The following is a 27,580-nucleotide window of genomic DNA, read 5'->3' on the forward strand; positions in this document are numbered from 1 at the left end:
CACAGGAAGGATTCCAAAGTCCTAATCAGAAATCAGTAGAAAAAAACGAAGACGCATCTGCAACAGACACACGGAGGCAGGCGCGATGACTTCCAGTAAAATCGAACTCCCTGGTGAAGTGAAGACCGACGCCGATGCCGCTGCGCTCATGGCATCACTCCAGCTGATGCCCTCGCCGGTGCCCAACGCGGATATCAAGTACACCAAGGTCTGTGAAACAACTTGAACTTTTACTCCGAGTCACATATTATGTTCAATGTATCATATCTCTTCTATTATGCAGAATATTTCCCCCCTAAAGGTATTTGTCTGTAGATGATAGACACAATTTTCAAAGTGTGTAACTGCCCAATTTAGCCAATGTCTTTGCGCACAGTACAGGTGATTGAGTCCGGTTTAAAATGTTCATTTAAGTTTTGGATTTACCCTCGTAAAATTTGTTTCAGATCTTTGCTCACATTCATTGCTCAACTCATAGCATATAATACAGCTCATCAACATGTGGCGTACAGTATGTGTGAAACTTTTCTAAAAGTTATCACATACGGCCGCATCCAGTGTTTTCCAAGGCATGTTTGAATGATTAACAGCGTTGCCAACATAATTATATTGCACAGGTGGTTTTTATTTCACTTTTATATTCACCATGACTCATATAGTCCGTATGTCATCTGCAGTGGCTACAATGAATAGTATTTATCACAGGTGACAGCAGTCATTTAGTGAAGGTCAGCATTTTTTCAGATAGAATGTTGTCGTTACGCAATTCTGTCCAGATAGAATAACCTGCCGTTATGTGATTGATAATAAACGCATGTTATTAACTATTTATTGATGATAAACATGATTCCCAGGTATCTTATATCACTTGCATGCAATTAGAAAAAATACCTTTGTTGCTGTGATTCATTCACACCTGTCATTTCAAAAGACGATTGAATTGAAAATGTTCACTTTGGAAGACATTTTTGTTGTAAAAATCCATGGTTTGGTCTGATATACATTTGATAGGCCCATTATCATATTTTATCTTAAGTGTGCTTTTTTTCGTTTCAAAATATGTATTTAAACTAATTGTATTCAATCATATCAAAGCTTGAACATAAAATGAGGAGGGTCTTGGTTTCTTTCCCTGGTTTCAGAACCCCTTACGCATGTTGTAAAGTCTATTAATTTTACTATGATTCAGAATAAGTTATTAGATTCACGGAATTAATTGCAAAGTCGTGGTGTTCTAGTCCATTATTGTCCTTAGAAGTCCGCATGACTCTTCTGACCTCATGCAAAATTACGCAAGAACACTTGATGAAATGTGAAGACTTATTTCAATCATAAGTCTCATGTTTCCTACATATTTTATGTTATGTGTACTCTATAGCCTAGACATTGTATTTGAATGGTATTTGAATAGATTTTTGTGCCGTTACACTTGTGGTTGGTTATTATGGGCTCCGTTGGCGTTTAAGTAGGCCTACACAGCAGGAATCAGACTCCAAGTGCTTCCTCTGAAAGTGTCATATTTTTGGTCATTATTGTTTGCACATTTTAGGCTTGCATTTTGAGGATTTCATTAATGAGAATAATATAGGCCCTGTGATGTCAGTATAGGCCCAGTATAGGCTGTTTCTCAACTCCCCCTTTACTTAATGCTGGTATACATTTAATCAAATCACTAGGACCTGACTGTAGAGTCACCATCCAAACATGTATAATAATGTGGATGTTTGTCTGTTTGCTGTAGCATGGTTCCTTCTGCAGTTTGAAATCCTATGCTTTTATTGCCATGAGTGTGAGTAAAGGGCACTTCTTATTGAGGAGAGCTCCATAACAGCACAATATGAAGTACAGTGTTGTAATCAGTGTTAGCCTCACACCTTGTTGTTGTAAGTTCAAAGGGCACTTCGCTGAGGAAACAAGCAACTTACAGTGGTCTACTCGCCATAAGAGGAGAACTTGTTTAGCATGCCTGCCTTATGTGCACAGTCATGCTATCAGCTCTGCTTCCCTCTCTCCCTCTCTCTACCTCCCTCATGCTTAGTATTATTTAAAAGAATGCACGCAAAGGGTGGAATGTTTAGGAGAACCTTTAGGGAGCGCAGGCCTTGGTGAATTAACCCCCAGGAATTTGAATCCTCCAGTCCCTGTTGGTTTGGTGGACATGGGGGGCAGGAGATCACTGATTTACGGCCACCCCTGATGCAGGCGCTCCTCTCCTCACACCCTGTTCATGTTCTATCCACCCCACCGCCTGCCTGCCAGGGGGAGAATGAACACTGCGAGCAGGGTCCTTAGCTAGAAGAGAGCTGGCCTTCTGGACTGTGGGCGCATGCTCTCTGTGTAGCCCTACGCATTCTTCCACTCCTTGTAGGCTAGTTGTGTGATGTGCCTCTGCCTTTTGCAGCCAGACGTCTAGTAGAGAGCTGAGAATGAACATGCTTGTAACGCAGCTCCTTTACACTCAGGGTTAGAATTGTTTCCTTGGTCTCACATGAGCTTGAGTATGTTGATGTTTTTTTCTACTTACTGTAAAACATGATCATTGATAAGTGAATATGAATACAGTTTGAGATAGTCACTATGGATGGGCATGTATTTTTTTCAGTCAACAGTTTTGTTTTGCAAATGGATGTTACTAATAGTGTGTCCTTAAAGATAGGGCCATAGTATGTTTAGCACCAACAGTGACTGTAGAGAGGTGTGAGATAGAGAGGTGTTATCGCCATAGACGCTTTGCCCCTTGTCCCTTTCACTGAGCCATGAACTGTTTGGTGTCAAAGAGACATTTGTGTGAACTTGTCAGTTAAGCTATCTCCCTCCCTGCGTGTTATTGTGCAGATCAGTGAAACTTTGGAAGGTCTGCTCAGGTCTCCCTTTGCTTTGTTAATTAAAAAAATCTAACTTTTCACACCCCGCTCTCCTGTAGCTACAGCCGTAAAAAGAGGACGCTTGGGTCTCTGTTCCTCGATCTACCCTACCCCCACTTCACCATAGCTTGTGGCCTGAAACCAGCTGGGTAGTAAGACACTAAGTTAGTATAAAAACATAGCATTTGAATGGTCACAGGAGAGTCGGCTTTAGAGCTCTCCGTCTGTGAGGTAGTCTACAGGGCTGATAGCACCACGAAGGAAGCCATAAATGAACCTACCCTGATGGGCATTTATTGATGATTTTAGCTTTTTGCAGAGAGGGGAGAGAGAGGAGAAGGATCAACTGTGTGGTGTATAGTTAATGAATGGAGACAGAGGCAGTGTTAGCAGGGTTTTAGGGGGTGATTTCTCTGGCCCGGGTGGCTTCTCACACCGCTCAATGATTAGGAGTCGTTAAACCAGACACCTAGAAGAATAAATCTTTAGAGATGGAGGGAAGGAGCATTTCTGGCACATTCTCCTTCAAGTTGTTGAGAGAGACACCTGAAAATGCAAAGTTGAGGTCACAAAATGTGTTTGATTTGATACTTAGTGTGTATGATCCTGCATAATGTTTGAACGGCCAAAAGGTATAGACATTTTTTCTGTCATTGTTTACTATAAAACTGTTATGCAGGGATTCCTCATTGTCAGTAGGACAGAGGTATCTGTAGTTAATGGTAAACTGGAGTCACTGTAGCACGGTTGTAGTTTAGTGTACTTTTACAGATGTAGGATCTTGAGTTGAGAAAATAATCCTGCAGCAACAGGAGATTATTATGTGGATTATAATTCATGAAAATTTTTGTAGGGGTTGATACATTTTTCGTAAGGGATAATCAAGTCTGAAATTTCAAAGTGAATATTACAAACTTCAGAAGCCTTTCTAAACTTTAAATACACCACAAGTTTTACTGTTCCATCATTGCAGTTCTCCTGTAACAGGGTGCTCAAATTAAGATCCTACACCTGTGAGCGTATATAGACTGTGGGGAATGAGGACTGTAAATCAGTGAATCCTGGCAGAGGAATTTGGGCCGTAATCCAAATAGGGTTTAATTTTCAACTGTGTCAAATGCAGTGAATCAGGAAGGGCTATGCGTATGCAACCTTCACAATGTTCAAACATACCAGACTTTAACTAGACGCAGTTGCCATGCTCATTATATAGCTTCCCAATGTAAATAATGGCTTTTATTTTCCAGATTGGCTTACGTTAACTGTTTAAAAAAAAAAAGAATTGTGCAATTGCTGACACTTTAGGCCTTAATAGGAATCTATAACCTGCATATTGAAGCGAGGAAGGGTTTTGTAAACTAATCTGTGAGAAGTCCAGTCAGTCAGTCAATGCGGATGAATGAAAGAGGCCCCATCAATCCGTCACTGATTGAGATAGTACAGATGAAGGCTGGGGCTCCCCAATGCTAGGTGCTGTCCACTGGGCTGTAAATTCTGGGCCTGTCTCACAGTGTGGGTCAGTGACCTGCCTTGCCAGAACCTGACCTGCACTTCTGGAGTTTTTCACTTCAAAACCACCATCTTACTGCGATGAACATCAAACAAACCCCAAGGTGGAGGACACTGGGAGACTGAATGATTTATCACAACTAGCACAGCGAGTGTTCACTTTTTCTTCTTATCTCTCTCTCCGATTCCCTCTCTTTCTCGTTTCACACTCTCCCCCCTTCTTTCTCTCCGACGCACAATCACAAACGCAGTTATACACATCCCTGGTTGTGACAGGGTGAGCTTGCGGTACCATGAATATGTACGTCGGTGTGAAATGGCTGTTTGTGCAGTGAGTGTAAATTATCGTCTGAGCAGAGGCGTCAACATTGTGTCTCCTGTCTCTTAATCACTCTTTAAGGAAGCCCGGTGACAGGGAGGTTATCCCATTAACTTCTATACCTTAAGTCTTCAGGCCGGTTGACATGGAACGTGTAAATCCTTATGGTGTCATTGTGAAAAACTGCTGGCTCCATAAATCCTCTGATATCCATAAAAAGCTCTCCCCTCTAGAGAGTCTTAGATACACAGAGAGCAGAAGTCTGCCAGACATGAAGTCATAGTCACCAGGCCCCAGTCACCCCTTATCACTAGTGGATCACTGTAGTTATATTCTACCCAGATGACATTTATTTGTGTTATTTCTCCCACTGACAGAATGTAGTGGAAGCATAGAATATTTTATTCTTACATCAATGTAATATTTTGATCATTTGAACCCTTAGAAAAATATGGTTAAGTCTTTCAGTCTTAAAGGCTTATGCTCTTTATGAAAATCTGGGATTTGATATCCCTAATATTATTTTATGAAATTAGGCTATTTCTTTAACGCAGATATTTATTGAATTAGGATAAATGTTATGTTTGAAATCTGCACAGATGATACAGCTGATTGAAAGACAAACTCAGTGTACCTCAGTGAAAGTGTCAATCTCAGACTCTGTAGACATTGGCACCACATGGCGGCTTAGAAGAGGCTGTGCCACCCAACTCCAACTCCCGCATGTTCCATCCATTTGAACAAATGACAATTCATATTCAAACACAGTTTCCTATTGAATTTCTGTTTCTTGCGTTAAGGAGTGAGGGGGAACAGATTCAACTTTCTCACCACACACACAGTCAAGACAAAGATGTTTGCCAGTCGGTGACAGCGGGGTCGTCCCCTCCACACCCAGGAGAGCAGGGTGGCATTGTCTCCGGGTGTGTGAATGGAAAACATGAAGGTTCTATGGTGTCAGGAAGACTGGGGGAAAAACACCAACTGGGCTCCAGTTTCACATGCCCTCCCCTCACTTGTAACAGTAGTAATTATACATTTATTGAAACAGATCCAGAAAACAGAACGGAAATAGAGGTCCTGTGATAGGAAAGGATATGAAACTTCCTGTGCAGACGAAAGCTGCAGGTGCCCTGATCAGGATCCGTCTGGCTGTGGAATCTTGGCCTGCTGTGTATAAACATATATGTATGTTTTTAACTCTCTCCTGCCTCCTGAAAATGGACGAGAAATGAGTCCCATTAAATATTCCTTAAGCGTGTGAGCCATGAGAAGACGCTAGAGGCCAAACAGATGTTTTGCTGGCTGCTGTGAGTACTTTGGCATCCCCTGCCTGCCCTCACTCCCTAGTGCAGTTGTGGAGCAGCCTCCAGAGAGAGCCCAGTGGCAGATGAGAAATGGATCAGCAGGACTGCGCTTTGACTTCACTGAACTGACGGAACATTACTCTTTAGTTTCTCAATGTCTGCTGATTGCACATGTATTCTCAGGGGACTCCCAAATATATCTACCTTTTGCTTGGTCGAGGTGATAACCACCTAGTCCCATTGCATTGAGAGCATGTTGTAGATAAGCAGAGCATATTTTTATATTGACAATTGTGCCCTTTATAGTGAACAATAGAGCCACGCTGATGTGATCAGAAACATGTATTCTGTAAACCTTGTATTCATCGTTGGCTTCAGGCACGCAAGTCTCATAATTTCATCAGCCAAACAGACAAGTACTGTCAGCAATGTGAGATTGACAGTTTTAACAGAAAAACATGGGGGTTGCTAAATGTTTGCAGCTGTCCTGTGGCCCATGCATAAAGTGTTGACCTATCTGCAGACTGTCCAGTTCCCATCCACGCCAGGCAGCTCTCTCTCTCTCTCTGTGTTGTAGGAGGATCAGATGTCACGGCTTCACCGGGAGCACAAACTCTGCCAACTTTCTGTAATACCAAAATGGCCTGCGTGTTTACCAAATAATAAGAAACCACACAGCTTGAAGCATTCCCTCATAAACACAAATCGAATGATTTCATTCAGTATAAAGGTTCTATGCATTTTTAGCAATTGTCTTCATGTTGGTGTTCTGTGAGGTCTGGATCCCACCACTTGTTTTCTTTCCTATTTGTACAATACACACAACATATAACTTTCCCAATGTCAGTTATCATCTTAAAACAGGCTTTGGGACTAACATACAGTACCTGTCAAAAGTTTAGACACATCTTTATTTTGACTATTTTCTACATTGTAGAATAGTAGTAAATACATCAAAACTATGAAATAACACATTTGAAACATGTCGTAACCAATAAAGTGTTAAACAAATCAAAATATATTTTAGATTTCAGATTCTTTAAAGTAGCCACACTTTGCATTGATGACAGCTTTGCACACTCTTGGCATTCTCTCAACCAGCTTCCCCTAGAATGCTTTTCCAACAGTCTTAAAGGAGTTCCCACATATGCTGAGCACTTGTTGGCTTCTTTTCCTTCACTGTGCGGTCCAACTCATCCCAAAACATCTCAATTGGGTTGAGGTCCGGTGATTGTGGAGGCCAAGTCATCTGATGCAGCACTCCATCACCATCCTTCTTGGTCAAATAGCCCTTACAGGTGTGTTGGGTCTTTGTCCTGTTGAAAAACAAATGATAGTCCAACTAAGCTCAAACCAGATTGTCACGTTCGTTATAATGAATGGACCAAGGCACAGCGTGCGTAGAGTTCCACATGTTTTAATCAAAGAAACTCACCAAAACAAATACAGAAAACAAGCGAACCGTGAACTAATTGCAGTGTTAACAGGCACTACACAAAAACAAGATCCCACAAACAGGTGGGAAAAGGCTGCCTAAATATGATCCCCAATCAGAGACAACGATAGACAGCTGCCTCTGATTGGGAACCATACCAGGCCAACATAGAAAATGAAAAACTAGAATGCCCACCCTAATCACACCCTGACCTAACCAAATAGAGAAATAAAAAGGCTCTCTAAGGTCAGGGCGTGACAGTACCCCATCTGGCCGCAAACCTGAACCTATAGGGGACGGTTTGGGTGGGCATCTACCCTTGGTGGCGGCTCCGGTGCAGGACGCAGACCCCGCTCCTCTTGTGACTCCGCCAACTTCGGTGGCGCCTTTGGTGCGGGGATCGTCGCCGGAAGCTCCGGACTTTGAATCATCGCTGGAGGAATCAAACCGTAGATCGTCGCCAGGGACTCCGGACCGTAGATCGTTGCCGGGGACTCCGGACTGGGAACCCTCGCTGGAGGCTCTGGACTGTTGATCGACGCTGGAGGCTCTGGACTGCCGACCTTCGCTGGAGGCTCTGGACTGCAGACCGTCACTAGAGACTCTGGACTGCAGACTGTCGCTGGAGACTCCGGACCTTGGATTGTCTCTGGAGGCTATTTGCCATGGATCATCACTGGAGGCTCCGGGCCATGGATCATCACTGGAGGCTTCGGGCCATGGATCATCACTGGAGGCTCCGGGCCATGGATCATCACTGGAGGCTTCGTGCCATGGATCATCACTGGAGGCTTCGTGCGTGGAGCAGGCACAGGGCGTACCAGGCTGGAGACACGCACTGGAGGCCGGGTGCATGGAGCTGGCACAGGATATACTGGACCGTGGAGGCGCACTGGAGACACAGTACATATGGCCGTGGCAGGACATACTGGACCGTGGAGGCGCACTGGAGGTCTGGAGCGTGGAGCTTGCACAACGCGTCCTGGACAAAGGACCACCTTCGTACGGCACTTGCGGGGAGCTGGCACAGGACGCACTGGGCTGTGAAGATGCACCGGAGATACAGCGCATAGAGCCGGCTCAGGATATCCTGGACCGATGAGGCGCACTGGAGACCAGGCGTGCTGAGCCGGCACCACCCATCATGGACAGATGCCCACTTTTGCACGGCAAGTGCGGGGAGCTGGCACAGCACGCACCGGGCTGTGGATGCGCACTGGAGACACAGTGCGTATTACTGCAAAACATGGTGCCTGCCCAGTCACACGCTCCCCACGGTGAGTACGGGGAGTTGGCTCTGGTTTAATCCCTGGCTCCGCCAACCACCCCGTGTGCCCCCCAAAATATTTTTTTGGGGCTGCCTCTCGGGCTTCCGTCGTGGTCGCGAACCCCAGTGTCATCGTTGTTGCTCCTTTGCTGCTTCCGTCTGCTTCCACGGCAGGCTATCGTATCTCTCCAAGACTTCCTCCCAAGTCCAGGATATTCTCTCCTCAACCTCCTCCAAAGACCAAGACGCCATCTCCTCCAGGGCAGGCTGCTTGGTCCAGTTGAGGTGGGATCTTCTGTCACATTCGTTATAATGAATGGAGCAAGGCGCAGTAGAGATCCACATGTTTTAATCAAAGAAACTCACCAAAACAAATACAGAAAACAAATGAACCGTGAAGAAATTGCAGTGTTAACAGGCACTACACAAAAACAAGATCCCACAAACAGGTGGGAAAAGGCTGTCTAAATATGATCCCCAATCAGAGACAACGAGGCCAACATAGAAAACGAAAAACTAGAATGCCCACCCTAATCACACCCTGACCTAACCAAATAGAGAAATAAAAAGGCTCTCTAAGGTCAGGGCGTGACACAGATGGGATCGCGTATCACTGGAGAATGCTTTGGTAGCCATGCTGGTTAAGTGTGCCTTGACAGTGTCACGAGCAAAGCACCCCACACCATCACACCTCCTCCTCCATGGTCCACGGTGGAAACTACACACGCGGAGATCATTCGTTCACCTACTCTGCGTCTTCCAAAGACACTACGGTTTGAACCAAAAATCTCACATCACCGGTCTAATGTCCATTGCTCGTGTTTCTTGGCCCAAGCAAGTCTCTTATTATTATTGGTGTCCTTTAGTAGCGGTTTCCTTGCAGCAATTCAACCATGAAGGCCTGGGCCTCCCGGGTGGCGCAGTGGTTAAGGGTGCTCTACTGCAGCGCCAGCTGTGCCATCAGAGTCCCTGGGTTCGTGCCCAGCCTCTGTCGTAACCGGCTGCGACCAGGAGGTCCGTGGGGTGACGCACAATTGGCATAGCGTCGTCCGGGTTAGGGAGGGCTTGGTCGGTGGGGATGTCCTTGTCTCATCGCGCACCAGCGACTCCTGTGGCGGGCTGGGTGCACGGTGTACCCTCCGACACATTGGTGCGGCTGGCTTCCGGGTTAGATGCGCGCTGTGTTAAGAAGCAGTATGGCTGGTTGGGTTGTATCGGAGGACGCATGACTTTCAACCTTTGTCTCTCCCGAGCCCGTATGGGAGTTGTAGCGATGAGACAAGATAGTAGCTACTACAACAATTGGATACCATGAAATTGGGGAGAAAAAAGGGGTAAAAAAAACATTCACACAGTCTCCTCTGAACAGTTGAGATGTGTCTGTTGAACTCTGTGAAGCATGTATTTCGACTGCAATTTCTGACACTGGTAATTCTGTAGCAGAGGTAACTCTGGGTCTTCCATTCCTGTGGCGGTCCTCATGACAGCCAGTTTCATCATAGCGCTTGATGTTTTTTTGTGACTGCACTTGAAGAAACTTTCAAAGTTCTTGAAATGTTCCGGATTGACTGACCTTAAAGTAATGATGGACTGTCATTTCTCTTTGCTTATCTGAGCTGTTCTTGCCCATAATATGGACTTTGTCTTTTACCAAATAGGGCTATCTTCTGTATATTACCCCTACCATGTCACAACACAACTGATTGGCTCAAACGCATTAAGAAGGAAAGAAATTCCACAAATTAACTTTTAACAAGGCACACCTGTTAATTGAAATGCATTTCAGGTGACTACCTCATGAATCAGGTTGAGAGAATGCCAAGAGTATGCAAAGCTGTCATCAAGGCAAAGGATGGCTACTTTGAATAATCTAAAATATATTTTGATTTGTGGAATTTTTGGGGGGTTACTACATGATTCCATATGTGCTATTTCATAGTTGTGATGTCTTCACTATTATTCTACAAAGTAGAAAATGGTCCAAATAAAGAAAACCTTGAATGAGTAGGTGTGTCCAAATTTTTGACTGGTACTGTAGCTGTTATTTTTTTCATTTTGCTAGACTTGATTGGAGCTAAGACATGGTCAATTGATTTATAATGGCTCATTATCAAAGGCAGTGAGTACTTATATGGGGATAATGATTTGTATACAAATGAAACCGCCATGTGTGGTGAGAGCAAGGACACCACGGGGGGATGGGAAAAAACAAAAAGAAAACACATCATTTCAAAATTTGCACTTTTGCACTTGAGTTTCCATCTTAGTTTTTCCCCCTACATTTCTAAATTAACCTAAAAGCAATTTTGAGAAACGTTGAGAGTTGATTTAGTGTGCAGCCTTGTCGTCTTAATCAACTCTCTGAATGGGACGAGACAAAAGTCTAACAGTCCCCTGAGCCCCGAGAGGGCCGAGCCAAACGGTGGCTGATGGTTGTCCTTTTCTAGCCATGATTTAGATGGCTGCCTGGTCCACTGTTCCCCTGTTTTATCCCCTCTCCTTCGGCGGTGCCTTGTGAGCGGGGTTACGCCGTGCATAAAGCTACCCACGGACTGCATTCTTGCTCAGACTGTCGGGGCTGTCAGGGGGCTCCCCTGATTTAGGACGTTCCACTACAGTGGCCCCTATAAATTTTAAAACTAATTCCGTGCTCTATAGGGCTTTCTGTTTTTGTAGCAGGCCCTCAGCTCCTCGTCGTCACTGACACTTTTATGAAGTGCTCTTAATGAGAGTCAGATTAAAGGTGGCCCCCGATGGAAGGCGCCTGAGAACACTCAGCTTGGATGAACTGGAAGAGAACTCACTGAGAAGGCTAGGCTGGGGCTGGGAGAGAACTCACTGAGAAGGCTAGGCTGGGGCTGGGAGAGAACTCACTGAGAAGGCTAGGCTGTGGCTGGGAGAGAACTCACTGAGAATGCTAGGCTGTGGCTGGGAGAGAACTCACTGAGAAGGCTAGGCTGTGGCTGGGAGAGAACTCACTGAGAAGGCAAGGTTGTGACTGGGAGAGAACTCACTGAGAAGGCTAGGCTGTGGCTGGGGGAGAACTCAGTGAGAAGGCAAGACTGTGGCTGGGAGAGAACTCACTGAGAAGGCTGGGCTGTGGCTGGGAGAGAACTTACTGAGAAGGCTAGGCTGTGGCTGGGAGAGAACTCACTGAGAAGGCTGGGCTGTGGCTGGGAGAGAGCCCACTAATAAAGTCTGGGATGTGGATGGGAGAGAGCCCACAGGGGGCCTGTGTCGATTCTGCTGTCTGAAATGACTGTGGGTCCACTTTGTGTGCTGTGCTGGGATGTGTTGGACGAGGACCCTCAGTGGGCCTGTTTCTATCTGTTGTGTGTGTGGGGAAGTGTTCAGGGCAGGCTAATACAGATTCATTGAAATGGTATACAAGTTTGTATGGTATGGCCCACAGAGTGGTACAGGCAGATACCGAACACCTGAACACTCAAACATGAGTTATTCATGTGCAAGGTTCTTCTTGTAAAGCAGACAACTGCAGGAGAGAGTGAGTGGGAGGGAGTGAGAGTGATGTCTGTGTGCTGAGTCTTGAATGGTTTCCAACCGAGCTGGCATTTTATACCTGCCCTAAAGTAAACACTCCTCACAGTTTACAGCCAATTAAATTGTGCTTAAGCCTCTAAGTTTACGTTGGTAAACATGTTGTAGAGCTAGAGAGGCCTGGGCCAGCGGGACACTTGAACCCTGCTTTCAGTTCTGCTCTCAGTGTATCTTTTCTCCCTCTCAAATAAAAGTATGGTAAGAGCACATGTGTATACAGGAGGATTTAAGCCAGCAGATGTTTTCTTAACACCCCATCTATCAGACAGACTGACATTAATTAAAAACAGTGTCTGAGGAGTCGCTGTGATAGACCCAAACATGTCAATAAGCCAACGGGACAGAGACATCTTTAATTTACCTTACTCTTACATAAGACATCCGTCACATTTGTATAATCAAATCACACCAGTTTGTTAGGGGGCTTTTAAAATTAAGCTCAGAGGACTGTTATTAAACATATTCACTCAGGCCAATTCCTTGAGATATGTACCATTTCTGTTATTTGTCTAAACATTTGTTTTTCTTTGGGTCTTTATTGAGCTTGAAAAGAGTCCGTTTGGAATCCCAGGTGGTTGTTTAACGGACGGCTTGCTTTAACGCATCACAGAAACCAAGTGTGGCCTGTGTTTTATGATCTCATAAACGAGCAGCGATGTTGTGAAACGTGTGTCTCTCTCTCTCTCTGTGTGTGTATGCGTTTATGTATGTGTGTGCGCACGTGTTTGTGTGTGTTTGTGTGTGTGTGTGTGTGTGTGTGTGTGTGTGTGTGTATGAGGGAGTGAGGGGGTGAGGGGGTGTCTGGTGTCTGATAGGGATTTATATCTCCCCCACCTCTTTGTCTAGATGTTGGAGTACTCCCCAGAGAGCCATGCGGGGCAGGCAGGAATCTCTGTCCACATTTCCACAGATTCTTCCCTTTCCCTCCCCCTCCCTCCCTCCCTCCCTCCCTCCCTCCCTCCCTCCCTCCCTCCCTCCCTCCATCCCTCCCTCCCTCCCTCCCTCCCTCCCTCCCTCCCTCCCTGCCTGCCTGGCTCCCTGCCTCTCTCCCTCCCTTACACAAGAACTGAGAGGCACTTGTAGGAGCCAGGCTCGCTCTCACTAGACTGTTTATCAGGAACTACCATTAGTTACGGAATAGGTTGTTTTTTTTGCACCACGGTAACAAAACAATACGTTTTTATTAAATAATATAACACACATTACCAATGATCCAACCTTACAATTATGCTCCCTCTCAAACTGATCCCAATAATCTAATCATGAAACACAGCACATTTTTAACAGCACATTTCTTATTTGATCAGGTAAATACTTGTGTCTTGATTCAGCATTTGTGTGTTGAGAAAACTGCACAAGTATAATGTTATACCAGGGCCCCTGTGCCTCTTTAGAGCAGGAATGGCTGAATAGGCTCTGGAGAGAAACATAGCTGCTCCTAGAACCAGATTTTCCCTCTCACATGGGCCTCTCCATCCTGTGCACTGAACGCTGCATCTTTTCTCCCTGCAGATTTTCATCAACAATGAGTGGCAAGACTCTGTGAGCGGAAAGACCTTCCCAGTCTACAACCCAGCCAGCGGAGAGCAGATCTGTGAGGTCCAAGAAGCAGAGAAGGTATTGTAGAAAATAAAAACAAATCTGTAGTTTCTGCATTCCCATATCTTATATTTTCAGAAATGAAAACACAGGTACTTTCCCTTGCAGTGTTTGAGGATTAGATGTTTGTTAGACAGAGCTACGCTTGGGTTTTCCACACGTGTTTCCCACCACCTCTGTCCTGGCATCCTCTCCTTCATGCATTGTCCATGTGTGAGTTATGTGTCCAAAAAAACAAGGAAAGCAAACGGGCAGGGAGTTTAGTCTAATGTGGTTTGGTTCTCTGGCTCGGCTGTTCCTCCTCTCCTTTCCTAAATCAGCACCTCTGTGTGGAATAACTGAAGCAGAACAAGCCTTAAACATGTTAATGAAAGATCCATTAAGTATCATTCGGAATAGACAGACACATTTTATTTGTCTCAGTGGAGGTGGAGAAACACCTGTTAACTGGATAAGGTTCTATCATTAAACTGTGTACTGGATACGGTTTCTTTGTTTCTCTACCTCAGGCTGATTCAATCATTCAACTGTTTCTCTGTTTCTCTGTTTCTCTCCCTCAGGCTGATTCAATCCTTAAACTGTTTCTCTTCTACAGGCTGATGTGGACAAGGCGGTGCAGGCGGCCCGGCTGGCCTTCACCCTTGGTTCAGTGTGGCGGAGGATGGACGCGTCAGAAAGGGGTAGACTGCTGGCTAAACTGGCTGACCTGGTGGAGAGGGACAGTGCCTATCTAGCAGTGAGTCTACCACAGTGCTCTAAGTCCAGATCCCAGACTTCTTTGTTTTTGCAACATGCTCAAAGGAACATACACTATACAGTTCAGATTCCTTGACTTTTTCACATTTTGCCACGTTACAGGGTTATTCTAAAATTGATTAAATAAATAAAAAATCCTTAGCAACCTACACACAATACCCCATAATGACAAAGTGAAAACAGGTCATGAGACATTTTTACAAATTTAAAAAATAATAAAAATGTATGTACTTATTTACATAAGTATTCAGACCCTTTGCTATGAGACTCGAAATTGAGCTCAAGTGAATCCTGTTTCCATTGATCATCCTTGAGATGTTTGGATTCCACCTGTGGTAAATTCAATTGATGGGACATGATTTGGAAAAGCACACAACTGTCTATATATATGGTCCTATAGTTGACAGTGCATGTCAGCGCAAAAACCAAGCCATGAGTTTGAAGGAATTTTCTGTACAGCCTATCGCTCTACTAAAGCCGTGGTCACTACTTCAAGGTCTCAGAGCAAGTGACGTCACCGATTGAAAAGCTATTATCGCACACCCGCTAACTAGCTATCCATTTCACACCGGTTACACTGTGGGGGTGTTTTTCAGCGGCCGGGACTGGGAGACTAGTCAGGATCGAGGCAAAGATGAACAGAGCAAAGTACAGAGATATCCTTGATAAAAACCTGCACCAGAACGCTCAGGACCTCAGACTGGGGTGAACGTTCACCTTCCAACTAGACAAAGATCCTAAGCACGCAGCCAAGGCAATGCACCAGTGGCCCAGCCAGAGCCCAGACTTGAACCCGATCAAACATCTCTGGAGATACCTGAAAATAGCTGTGCAGCAATGCTCGCCATCCAACCTGACAGAGCTTGAGAGGATCTGCAGAGAAGAATGGGAGAAACTCCCCAAATAAAGGTGTGTCAAGCTTGTAGCGTCATACCCAAGAAGACACAAGGCTGTAATTGATGCCAAAGGTGCTTCAGCAAAGTACTGAATAAAGGGTTTGAATGGTTATGTAAATTTGAAAACATTTCTAAAAAACAGTTTTTGCTTTGTCATTATGGGGTATTGTGTGTAGATTACAGAATAAATCTGTAACCTAACAAAATGTCAGCACAATAACTGTTAGTTGGGAGTTTCATGAAATGGGTTTCCATGGTCGAGCAGCCGCAAACAAGCCTAAGATCACCATGCGCAATGCCTAGTGTCGGTGGGACTGGTGTAAAGCTAGCCACCATTGGACTCTGGAGCAGTGGAAACACGTTCTCTGGAGTGATAAATCAAGTTTATCCATTTGGCAGTCCAACGGACAAATCTGTGTTTGGCGGATACCAGGAGAACGCTACCTGCTCGAATGCATAGTGTCAAATGTAATATTTGGTGGAGGAGGAATAATGGTCTGGGGCTGTTTTTCATGGTTCAGGCTATGCCCCTTACTTTCATTGAAGGGAAATCTTAACTCTACAGCATACAATGACATTATGGACAATTCTGTGTTTCCAACTTTGTGGCAACAATTTGGGGAAGCCCCTTCCTGTTTCAGTATGACAATGCCCCCATGCACAAATAAATGGTTTGTCAAGATTAGTGTGGAAGAACTTGACTGGCCTGCATAGTCCTTACCTCAACCCCTCAACCCCATCGAACACCTTTGGGATGAATTGGAACGCCGACTGCGAGCCAGGCCGAATAGTCCAACATCAATGCCCAACCTCACTAATGCTTGTGTGGATGAATGGAAGCAAGTCCTGCCAGCAATGCTCCAACATCTAGTGGAAACCCTTCCCAGAAGAGTGGAGGCTGTTATAGCACCAAAGGGGGGAGCAACTCCATATTAATGGCCATGTAATGTACCACGGAAGATCAGAGAAGGATCTTCATAAGACCCCCTTAAAATATAAATGTGTCCATTTTTTACTGGAGATAATAATAATAATAACTTGAATATTTAAGGCATTTTTCTAGATATCCTATGTCACTTTACATTAACATAAATGTTTTCAATTTAAAGCATATTTTTTCAATAATTATTGTAAAAAAAGAACAGATTTAAAACAAACGTATTGTGACAGAGAGATGTCAGAACAAGGGGACTGTTTTAAAAGATGCCGAAGAAAAGCACTACGCTTTTGCCGATGTGGTTATAATATTGTTAAATCAACCTAATAACCCTAAGTCTTAAAGGTTGATTTATAACTTATAGACACTGTAGCATGATGTTATTTATTTCCCCCCCGGAGATAATGTTAAGACCAACTGTTTCTTGGAAAAAACAAAAAGACAAAGATTGTGTTTTAATATATATTTCTCTCCAGACTATAGAGTCCATGGACAGTGGGAAGCCTTTCCTGCCCACCCTGTTTGTGGACCTCCAGGGAACCATAAAGACGCTCAGATACTATGCTGGATACGCAGACAAGATCCATGGAACGTCCATTCCAATGGGTAAGTCTATTCCAACTCAGGCTTCCTGACTGTACGTTATGTAGCCAAAAGCACATTCTTATTCTCTTCAATTTCAACGAACTAGAACCCAGGCAGAATGTTACAGGTCAGAGGTATGTGGTGGATGCCAGTGCCAGGTGAAGATTACTAATTAGCTAGCAGCAGATAAGCGGAGCACCAGGCTTCTCTCTGGGGGCCTGCGGGACAGGAGATGAGCTGTGCTGAGGGCAAAGAGGTGATGTGAGGGTAAATATGGCTGCTCCCTGGCCAGTTATAAATCTGAGCCTTAATGGTCGCCCTCCTGTTGAGACTGCCACCAGTGGAGCCCAGTGACAGGACTAAAGAGCGAGGGCCGCTGGCTGTTCTGGCTAATTTAAAGCATCGCAACGGGGAGTCTATAGGAGTTAGGACAGCCACTCCGCAGCTCTGTCATAGAGCAACCATTAGCTGGGCGAGGGGTTGGGTGGGTTGGGGTGGTGTTTGGGTAGTAGATGGTTCTCAGGGACCCACCTGAGGACCAGATGGGGTCTGCTCACAGAGGGCCTGGCATTAGAGAGTCTACATAAGTCATCCACACTCTTTTAACAGGCATGTTAAGTTATTGTTTAGTAGCCAAGAAAACAGAGGACCTAAGAAAGACAACCTCCTGAGACTAGCACTGTGGTCTGGTCGCTCTTCAAGCCCCTCCTGTGTTTCTTCACCAAACCCAGCCAGTCCTCAGCTTGTTCAGAGTTTGTCGTTAGCACTATTCCAATGTGCAGCAGTGTTACAGAACAAACAAACAGAACTGTTTCTGTGGCCTGGATGATGTTGAGATGTCTTATCTTGGCCACCAGGGAAGATGAAGCAATTGGCCAGTCCACCCTTGGGCCTTAGTTCCAGGTCCAAGCTCCTCCTCCTCCTCCTCTCTGGAGCAATGCTTCATCAGCTGAAGCCTTAGCCATCCTGTTCTCATGAACATCACATAACTCTATTGTAATAAACACTGTTCAGTTTTCTACCACTCAATAGCGATTGTTATTACTACTGTTGTAGGGAACGAATAAACATGGCACACCCTCAACGAGTATCATCCTTTACTCTGGTAATGTAAGAGGAATGAAACTCTCCTTCCAACTTAACACCCACTGCTTTCTCCTGACTTTAAACAGAGTGACACGTATCATTTTGCTCAATGTAGCGTAACAAAAGAATGGTACTGTGTGATGTATTGCCTTTTTAGATCAAGATGAATTGTGTTGGTAAAAAGCACAACATGGACACCTGATGTTTTGATGTGTCATCCGGTCACTGCTCTGCTAATGTCTCATACATGCTCATTTCCCAAAGCCAGTTAGAGCAGAGGATAGTAACAAGCCTTGTTCTTGTGTGTTCCTCTACAGATGGAGACTATCTTACGTTCACTAGACACGAGCCCATAGGAGTGTGTGGACAGATCATCCCTGTGAGTGTGCCAGTTTGTTTTCTATTCAGAAGGCTAGTCTCAGAGGACAAATCTAACAGTCACTCTCCCACATCTGCATACCTTCCCACTCAATATGCAGTGAGAGGTGGATATAAGGAAAGGTGTTGGGGTGGTGGTGGTTGTGAGGTCTGGGACAGAGGCAGCCCTTTTGTTAAAACATATTGTGCAGGTTCCTGGAAGTCTCTGACGTGGTTATCAGTGAGTGTCTATTTGGGTAAATCTGTTGGCAGGCTGAGAAAGAGACTGTGTCAGATCAGTATAAGCTCAGAGAGAGAGAGAGGGGAGGAGGAAGGGGTAGAGAGAGAAAGAGAGAGGGGGGGGCACTATGAAAGAGACAAGGGACAGGAGGACAGAAGTAAGAACAGAGCATTGATTGTGCAAGAGCTTGAGGAAGCGTGTGTGGGTCTGTGCTGAGGCCTACTGGGGTTCAGTGTAAAGTAGAAATAACACCCTCCTGTGTAGTACCATGACACGCTCTAAGTACTGCACATGTGTTGCAATTTCCTTGTTTTCTCAGTGATGTGGGAAGAGAATAGATAGGGCGGGAGAACATTTCCTGTCATGACTACGTTGAGCAAGTGAAAGTGAGAGTCTATGAGTGAGTAAGCGACAGAATGTGTGGGAGAGCAGGGAGAGCAGTCAAGAGTTATTGAGTATGAGTGAGCGCCCTTTGTCAAGAGTCTGATGTCCTGTGTGTGTGTGTGTGTGTGTGTGGGGGTGTTTATGTCTACAGTGGAACTTCCCACTGATGATGACTGCATGGAAGCTAGGTCCAGCACTGGCCTGTGGGAACACGGTGGTCCTGAAGCCTGCTCAGCAGACACCCCTCACCTGCCTGTACATCGGATCTCTGGTCAAAGAGGTACAGTACAGCACAATCACCACAGTAACCCAATCCTTAGAGCCTCTTTATCCACATCCTCCATGTCTTCTCTCTGTGTTCGGCCTCTCCCATTCTCTGAGACAGTGTGTCTCTCTTGCCCCTTGTCTTTTTGATGTTCTGTCCATTCTCTCTGGTCTGCTGGTAGGGAGGTTGGGTTGGGTCCGGATTCCCCCACACTGCCTGTGGTTTTGCTTGGCTCTCCTGTCCTCTCCTCTAAAGCTTGTTTCCTCTCATATTGTTTTGACAGGCTGGGTTTCCACCGGGAGTTGTCAATATTTTGCCAGGATTCGGGCCAACGGCAGGAGCTGCGATTGCTTCGCACATGGGCATAGACAAAGTGGCTTTCACAGGATCAACTGAGGTAATTTCCATGAACAAAGCCATTGACGGATAATCCACTGTCCCTATTGCTTTTTTTTAGTGACACAGTGACCAACATGTGCAGAGCAGCAGAGATGGAGGGCTTTGTAATTAGGGGACATTGGGTTCCTGTATTGAAGTCTAAATAACAAACAAACAGGTGCTTACATAAGTTGTGTGCCCTGTCATTACTTCTCACCACAGGGGGATCAGAGGTGAGCAGTCTGCTGCTGGACTTTACTACACACACACACTAATGTACACATACACACGTGCACACTAATGTACACATACACACGCACACTAATGTACACATGCACACACACACACTAATGTACACATACACACGCGCACACTAATGTACACATACACACACGCACACTAATGTACACATGCACACACACACACACTAATGTGTACACACACACTAATGTACACATTAACACACACATCTACACTTCACACACGCACACACACACACACACACACACACACACACACACACACACACACACACACACACACACACACACACACACACACACACACACACACACACACACACACACACACACACACACACACACACTAATGTACACATTAACACACACATCAACACTTCACACACACACACACACACACACACACACACACACACACACACACACACACACACACACACACACACACACACACACACACACACACACACACACACACACACACACACACACACACACACACATATATTGTCCATACACTGACATACATATAGACCAGTCACAGACAAACTGGCTCATAAGTGTCCCAGCCAGTGTAATGACAACCTGCTACTGTACCTTACAGACATTGAGTTGTCTATCAGGTCCCTAGGAAAAACAGCCACCTTCATAGACAGTGGAAAAATGTTGATGGTAAACTAGGAATGATCGACTATGTTAGACAGTGAGCATTAGGAGATGTTGTGGTTGGATTGCATTCCTCCGTCTTGTGTGATCAGTCAGAATGACTGCCAATTCCATTCATGTAGATAATTTTATAAACATCTGTTATTGCTAACCACAAATGTACCCCCTCAGGCAGTAAGAGCACCTACAGTAATCTTAACATAATTATGAAGCGCCATAAATCGATGGATTTTATATGTTTTGAAATGACCTGCGTATATATCACGTGTATCTGTCGTAAATGAAACAGGGTTTTGTAGTGTTTAGAGAAGCCCTAGAGTTTATAGTATCTTTGCTTTGACTCTGGGGATCTGTTTGGAGAGAAAGGGAGGAGAGTGACTGTTTGTGTGTGGTATTCAGCACCCACCAACACTGCTACGCATGTGCAGACATAATAGATTGCTCTTGGTGATAAGGGGACAAACAGAAACACTGTAGCCAAAGCAAACTCACATAATATGGAGAAAAACATTTATTTAAATTGTGTGGTTGAATCAAATTCGGGCCTTTATTGAGAATATAAGGGATTTGTTTATTTATTTATTTTTGTTGCAACATCTCTGTCAAGCCCTGTACGGATGACAAAGACCCAGATGTCCAAATCATCTGAACGGTTATTAATGAGAACCTGAATGCAGTAATACAGTTAATGAGGGTGAATAGGGTTTCAATTGATCCTCAGAGTCCATTCATGCAGCCCGAACTTAAGTCACTTAATAATTTGATCAATGCTCCATTGCCTAACCAATGAACATCCACAGGGCTTTCTCCACCATCACTGTACATGCTACCAGGCAGCAAACACATACGAGCCTTCCTCTTTTTTAAACTTTTTTTTACCATCGGAGGTTACAGAACATTTCCCCAAAAAGTGGCCAGTTGTCTTTAACTGCTTTCTCTGTTGTTGTTTCCTGTGATCTGGAGTCAATTACAGAGTGGATGAAGCGCTGCTGTGAGAGAATGTAGATGCCCAGACTGTGAGTCACCTTGGGTTTCAGTCACACCGGGCGAGAGGGGACAGTGGACACAGCCTCCCCTGAGAGGCTGGAGGGGGTAGAGGGGGTGGATGGGTAGAGGCTTGAAGGGGGGTGTGGTTTCAGGTGGCCATTGAGTCAGCGGTCCCTCATCCTTGTACTCATACACACTCAGGGCTGTGACTCTCCACAGTAGCGGCGCAAGTGGGAGCCAGCGCACCGTGTCTCCTTTACACTTCAGTATAACGTCATGTTAGTGAGCACCCCTTGAGCCCCGCCATCAAAGAAAGCGACAGCCAGGACAGCTTTAGAGAGCGTGCTGCCTGCCTGCTGCCTGCCTGCCAGAGGAAGGTTTGTCCTGCTGTTCCTATCACACAGCTGCTCTACCACTCCAACCAGAACACTCAGCAGGCTGCCCTGCTCATTTCCTAACACAGAATAACTGGCAGTATTGGGAAAGTGAGACATTCCAGTGTTAAACATTGTTCGTGCGAAGAGATGAGGCATCACTCTTTTCCACTGGGGGGACTCCCTCTATCTTCTCCCAGCGCTGGTCTTCTCTCTATCTCCTGGAAAATAAAATCATGTGTGTCAGTGACTCCTGGGTGGACAGGAAGTGTGCTTGTTGGTTTATGGTTATGAATGTTGCTCGCTCTCTTTCTCAGGCTTGTCTCTATTTAATAAGGGTGTATCTCATCTCATGGTGTTGAGAAATAATGTTGGGGTCAATTCAATACATCATTATAATAAGAGCAGCTGGGCAGACTCAAATACTTGCAAGCGATTCATTTTCACTGAGAGCTCACGCTATGCATTACTAGAGAACCACTGTTTTTACACGTCTCCACTGTGTGAGTCTGGAGGGAGATGGGAAAGGGCTGTGGAATTCAGCAGTATTTGGATAATGGTGAGAGCACTTTTGATGAGGGGGAAATTGTGAACAGAGAAGTCGAAAGGAAAGCTCCTGCTGCTGTTTGATTAACACTCCCAACTCCTCAGATCATCCTCAGCATTCAGCGATGCCAGCCAGGGCAGTGTAGGCCCACGTTGCACCAAACAGGCATCACTTTACAACTGATCACAGTTAGGTGTTTCAATGTGCCACACGCCCAGGCTGCTGCTGCCACCCACACAACCTGTGGTTGCTTCTTCCTGCGCTTGATTTAAGAAGAGATGCTGTTCGCTGCTGAAACATCACTTTCTTTTTCTGCTGAAGCCTCCCAGAACCTGTAATAGATATTTTGGCTGTGTGTTTGGCACACTTGTGTTTCTGTGGGCCCAGTGGTCCCTTGTTTTGGGCCTAACCAACCTGCTAAGCTATTTAATGGCTGCATCCATTTAGTGATCCGGCCACAGGTCTGCTTGTGTCTGCGTGAGTAAACTAAACCCAAGCCCTGTTTCCTCCCCAGGTCGGCAAGCTGATCCAAGAAGCAGCTGGGAAGAGTAATTTGAAGAGAGTAACGCTGGAGCTTGGAGGAAAGAATCCCAACATTATTTTTGCAGACGCTGATTGTAAGTTTGATGACACTGTTTTATTAGTTCCTCCCGTTTCCCCATAGGTGGTCGTCCATATGGAAGCAGGGGTTCCCTATGTGGCATCGCCTGATTTGAAAATGGGATCGCGAGAGAAAGGCTGAAATAAAATATGCGCGAGATTGGGATTGTAATCAACAGAGACATTTCTGTTTTTTCCCCTGCAAATTTGGCTCTATCTTTTGAACTTTTTAAGCTTCAAAATATTATGAGCCCATCACTGTTTCCCTCTACAATGCCCACAAGCTTTGCAGGACTCATTAGAACAGAATGGACAAGACCAGGCAATAAATCAGACTGGGGGAAAATATTTTGATATCAAAATGGGGTCGTGGGACAAAAAAGTTTGGGATCCCCTGCCTTAAAGACATTGTCTTGATAGAGGGCCGAGGGGGCTTATTTACAATGTTTTGTCCAATAATTTAGTCTGACATGCAAAATGAGACAGTGGATGTGTCCACATGGAGTGAGAGCTCTTGCATCTTCAAAAGCTTCCGCTGGGCTTCACAGGGCTGTGAAAACCAATGGATGGATGGCTCTCATGTTAGCTCTAAGTGTCTCACTGAACTGGGGGTGCCGGGGCTTTCAAATGCTTTCAGCAACCGCGAATGGGGCTCCCCAAGGCCCGTAAATCAGGAGAATGGAACCTGCCGCGGCCGCCTGCATCAGCCCGAGACCCATAAATCACTGGGCTCCGTTAACCCCTTGCGTGCCATGGCAGGGGCCTGTCTCTCAGGTGTCAGATAGCAAATGTGCAGCATAGAGAATACCTGGACAGTGGTAGAAAACATTCTGACCATGATTGTGCATGTGTAGTGTATGTGCATTAATGATATTCGCTTTTAATTCATGTAATTTATAAGAACCATCTGGAATTTCATCAACATTTTTCAATATGTTATAATGTACTACCACATGCCGCTAAAATGAACTGTATACTGAGCCCCCCTCTTACTCTTCTTCCTCTTCCTCAGTGGATCTAGCTGTGGAGCAGGCCCACCAGGGAGTGTTCTTCAATGCAGGCCAGTGCTGCACTGCAGGCTCTCGTATCTTCGTGGAAGAGCCCATCTATGAGGAGTTTGTGCGCAGGAGTGTGGAGAGGGCCAAGAGGAGGACAGTAGGAAGCCCCTTCGATCCCACCACAGAGCAGGGTCCACAGGTGAGGATAGAGGGCCATAGACCCTGCAAGGGAGGGAGGAGTCAAACAATATCCTCTATGTCAAAACATATCAGTTATCTACACAATATGTGCATGACCAAATATAATGTATTTTATTTACTGTATGTTAAATATGCTCTTTTGGCTTTCCTTCTTGCTTCCTCCTTTAACTCTCTCATCTCCTCTCCTCTCCTCTCCTCTCCTCTCCTCTCCTCATCTCTCTCTTAATCCAGATCAGCCAGGAGCAGCAGAGCCGTGTGCTGGAGTTTATTCGAAGTGGCATCAGTGAGGGAGCCAGGCTGGAGTGTGGAGGCAAAGCCCTGGGCTTGAAAGGATTCTTCATCGAGCCCACTGTCTTCTCCAATGTCAAAGATGACATGCGCATCGCAAAAGAGGAGGTACGGTGGTGATACACTGACTGACTGGTACACTGAATGACTGATACAAAGTATGACTAAAACTCCCAGTATGACTGAAACACAGTATGACTTTCCATGCCCTATGATTTTACGGAAGGTGGTTTCCAAATAAGTTAAAATGTCTATTAATGGCCTTGCCCCCCACATACTTAATGGTGTGACTAAGCAAGGATGTCATCATGGAATGTTTCAACATGTCATCTTACACATACTGCTGACTGTCCACTCCAGATCTTTGGACCAGTTCAGCAGATCATGAAGTTCAAGACTATTGATGAGGTGATTGAAAGGGCCAACAACACAGAGTACGGCCTGGTGGCAGCTGTGTTCACCAGCGATATCACCAAAGCCATGACCATCTCCACAGCCATGCAGGCTGGCACCGTCTGGTAAGACCCTCTCATCATCATATCGATCTATGTGTCCCTGGTTAACCCCATAGATCATATAACTGGTTGAGTCATATTACTGTAGCTTTTTAAACGATAGCTCATACAGTATTCAACTACACTCCACTCAGCATGCTCTTCATTTAACCAGTCTTAACCAGCATTACCATTCAACACAATTATTAAACAATGCAGAAGAATCAAAAGCTGATGTTTGATGTATGTTTTGTGTATTTAGGATAAACTGTTTCAATGCCCTGAGCACGCAGTGTCCATTTGGAGGATATAAAATGTCTGGCAACGGGCGTGAATTGTAAGTATTATTTTCTGGTTCCTAGCCCACTGTCTGAAAGTGTTTGACTAAAGCCAAGCAAGTATTCCTGTAAACTGTGTGCTTACAATAGAGAAAAGTTTGGTTGCAAAATATTCCCAAATGAAGCTTTGTACAATAAGCTTGCTAAAGTTCATTAGAAATCTGTTTCAACTGACATTGTGTGTGTATGTTTGCAGGGGGGATTGTGGCCTGAAGGAATACTCAGAGGTGAAGACCATCACCATAAAGATCTCAGCTAAGAACTCCTAAGGCGGCCGGCCACACCACACGTAGTGGAGGAGGACTTCCTCTGAGGCGCACCACTGACCCTCTGGGTGTCTGTCTGTGGTGGTAAAACACACTGATCATCCCAACTAGCCATGACCATGGGCAACTAACTCTATTGGCTGTGAAAACTCCCTGCCCCCTCCTCTCCCTCACCTCCCATGGGCATTCCTAACATCAACATCAGCTGTCTCCATCAGCCCGGTGTCCACTGGCGGTCTCAAGTTCACACCAAACCTAACCTCAACCTACTGCCATCACCCACCTCCTCCACTAACCACACTAAAGCACTCGGAGAGACGATGGGAGAGGCTACTCTGTTCACGTCCCCCCCAAAACCCCCCTAACCCCCAGGAGTTGGACACTCACAGACTTAAGCACCGCACCTCCATCCCTGCTTTGCCCCATGTCAGCTAATCATTGTAGCGTGTTGGGAGGCAGTGTGGTCGTGTTGTGGGGTATCATTGTCAAACCTCCTACTGTATGTCATTATGTATCATTGCTTTGATTTGCCAGGTAACATTCATGGAAGCATATCAGCTCATTCCAAGACCACTGAAGCTCTCAACCTCAGAAATGAATGGATGAGTCCATTGAAACTGTTAATTAGAATTTGCAATTGTTGACATCTAATTGTTCATGTTTTTATTTGAACTTTTACCACTTAACACTGTATGTCAATGTATGACCAATGTAAACGTGAAAACAAAAATGGTTAACCTCTTAAAATAATTTTAGTAATACCTGCTAAGAAGAGGAGTAATGTATTTTAATCATAATGTAAGTTTCTTATCGATGTCCATCTATGTTCATGTTTATACAATTATGTACTATGAAATTATAAGATATAAAAAATGGACCATAGATTTTTTAGTAAAAAGCGTTTTTTTCTCTCAAAAACCTGGCTCGGCTGTGTTTGTTTCAATGCCAAGGGAAGTAATATGTTGTGGTATAGTGCAGTCACTTGCATCAAAGCTCCGTTTCCACATTCATGCCCCAGCTATCTCAGCTCTGACATATTGCTCAGATATTTCATGAGGTCGCACAATTTACAGTTCCGTTCTGGCCAGAGATCTGAAGAGGGTAGACAGTGTGGGCCCCAAGTCTCGTTTTAATATTTAAGTATCAGCAAGACGTAGTCGAGGCTGCTGTTGTAACTCATGGTGAAAAAGAAGAGGAGTTTACTCTCTTAACGAGGCATCTGGTGCAAGCCTTGTGTTATGTCTGAGGAGGAAGACACTAAACTGCAACTGCAGTAACAGAGTTAACAGAGATGCTCTTCTGGTGATTATTACAATGTCTTGAATATTAGTGTTAATCTTAACATTCATACCATGAAAGACAATTGTATATTTCTACAGTACGTAGGCCTGAGGATTAATCACAAACAATAACAGGCCTATACATCTGGTAGGTCCCTCCATGCAGCTCCTGCACAAGAGCATTATAAACACTATGCTCTCTGGACACATATACATTTGCAAACAGATTTACTGTTTGATATGCCAAAGACAGAATGAAAATAAGAGAACTCGGGCCAAGGGATCAATGGAAGGGATTAAGAATCAGAGTGTGTGCGAGAGGCCGCCTTGGAGGAGAGGAGTTGTGCAGATGTGAGCACCCTTCGCTGAAGCCTTCCCTTGGCAATGGTCTTTTGAAATGTCAGGGTGGATTTTCCCACAATCCCCCTGCCTGTCGGTATCTGTAGTCATTCCAAAGGGATGATGAAAAAGTGATCGTCTTATTACGGCACTCTGTTAGCTCAACAGGGAATGTCAGAGCAGGCCAGGGACACACGGA

General features: G+C 45.1%; 1 protein-coding gene across 1 annotated transcript; it reads left to right on the forward strand.

Annotated features, from left to right (window-relative positions):
* Positions 1 to 26,680, forward strand: LOC118359541 (retinal dehydrogenase 2-like). The gene is made up of 13 exons (XM_035738052.1): positions 1 to 208; positions 13,772 to 13,876; positions 14,454 to 14,594; positions 16,924 to 17,053; positions 18,436 to 18,497; positions 19,252 to 19,380; positions 19,649 to 19,762; positions 23,092 to 23,194; positions 24,190 to 24,374; positions 24,608 to 24,772; positions 25,025 to 25,182; positions 25,421 to 25,495; positions 25,693 to 26,680. The coding sequence occupies exons 1-13, from the start codon at positions 86 to 88 to the stop codon at positions 25,763 to 25,765; spliced, it is 1,563 nt and encodes a 520-aa protein (XP_035593945.1). The 5' UTR covers positions 1 to 85; the 3' UTR covers positions 25,766 to 26,680.
* The last annotated feature ends 900 nt before the right edge of the window (positions 26,681 to 27,580 follow it).

This window comes from Oncorhynchus keta, chromosome 2 (assembly GCF_023373465.1).
Source record: "Oncorhynchus keta strain PuntledgeMale-10-30-2019 chromosome 2, Oket_V2, whole genome shotgun sequence".
In the NCBI taxonomy this organism is placed as follows: domain Eukaryota; kingdom Metazoa; phylum Chordata; class Actinopteri; order Salmoniformes; family Salmonidae; genus Oncorhynchus; species Oncorhynchus keta.

Bases quoted from the DNA above. Each gene is read 5' to 3' on its own strand.
- LOC118359541 (XM_035738052.1), top strand. From the start codon at position 86: ATGACTTCCAGTAAAATCGAACTCCCTGGTGAAGTGAAGACCGACGCC. The intron at 19,381-19,648 runs GTACAGTACAGC...TTGTTTTGACAG, and splicing joins TCGGATCTCTGGTCAAAGAG to GCTGGGTTTCCACCGGGAGT. The intron at 24,375-24,607 runs GTGAGGATAGAG...CTCTTAATCCAG, and splicing joins CCACAGAGCAGGGTCCACAG to ATCAGCCAGGAGCAGCAGAG.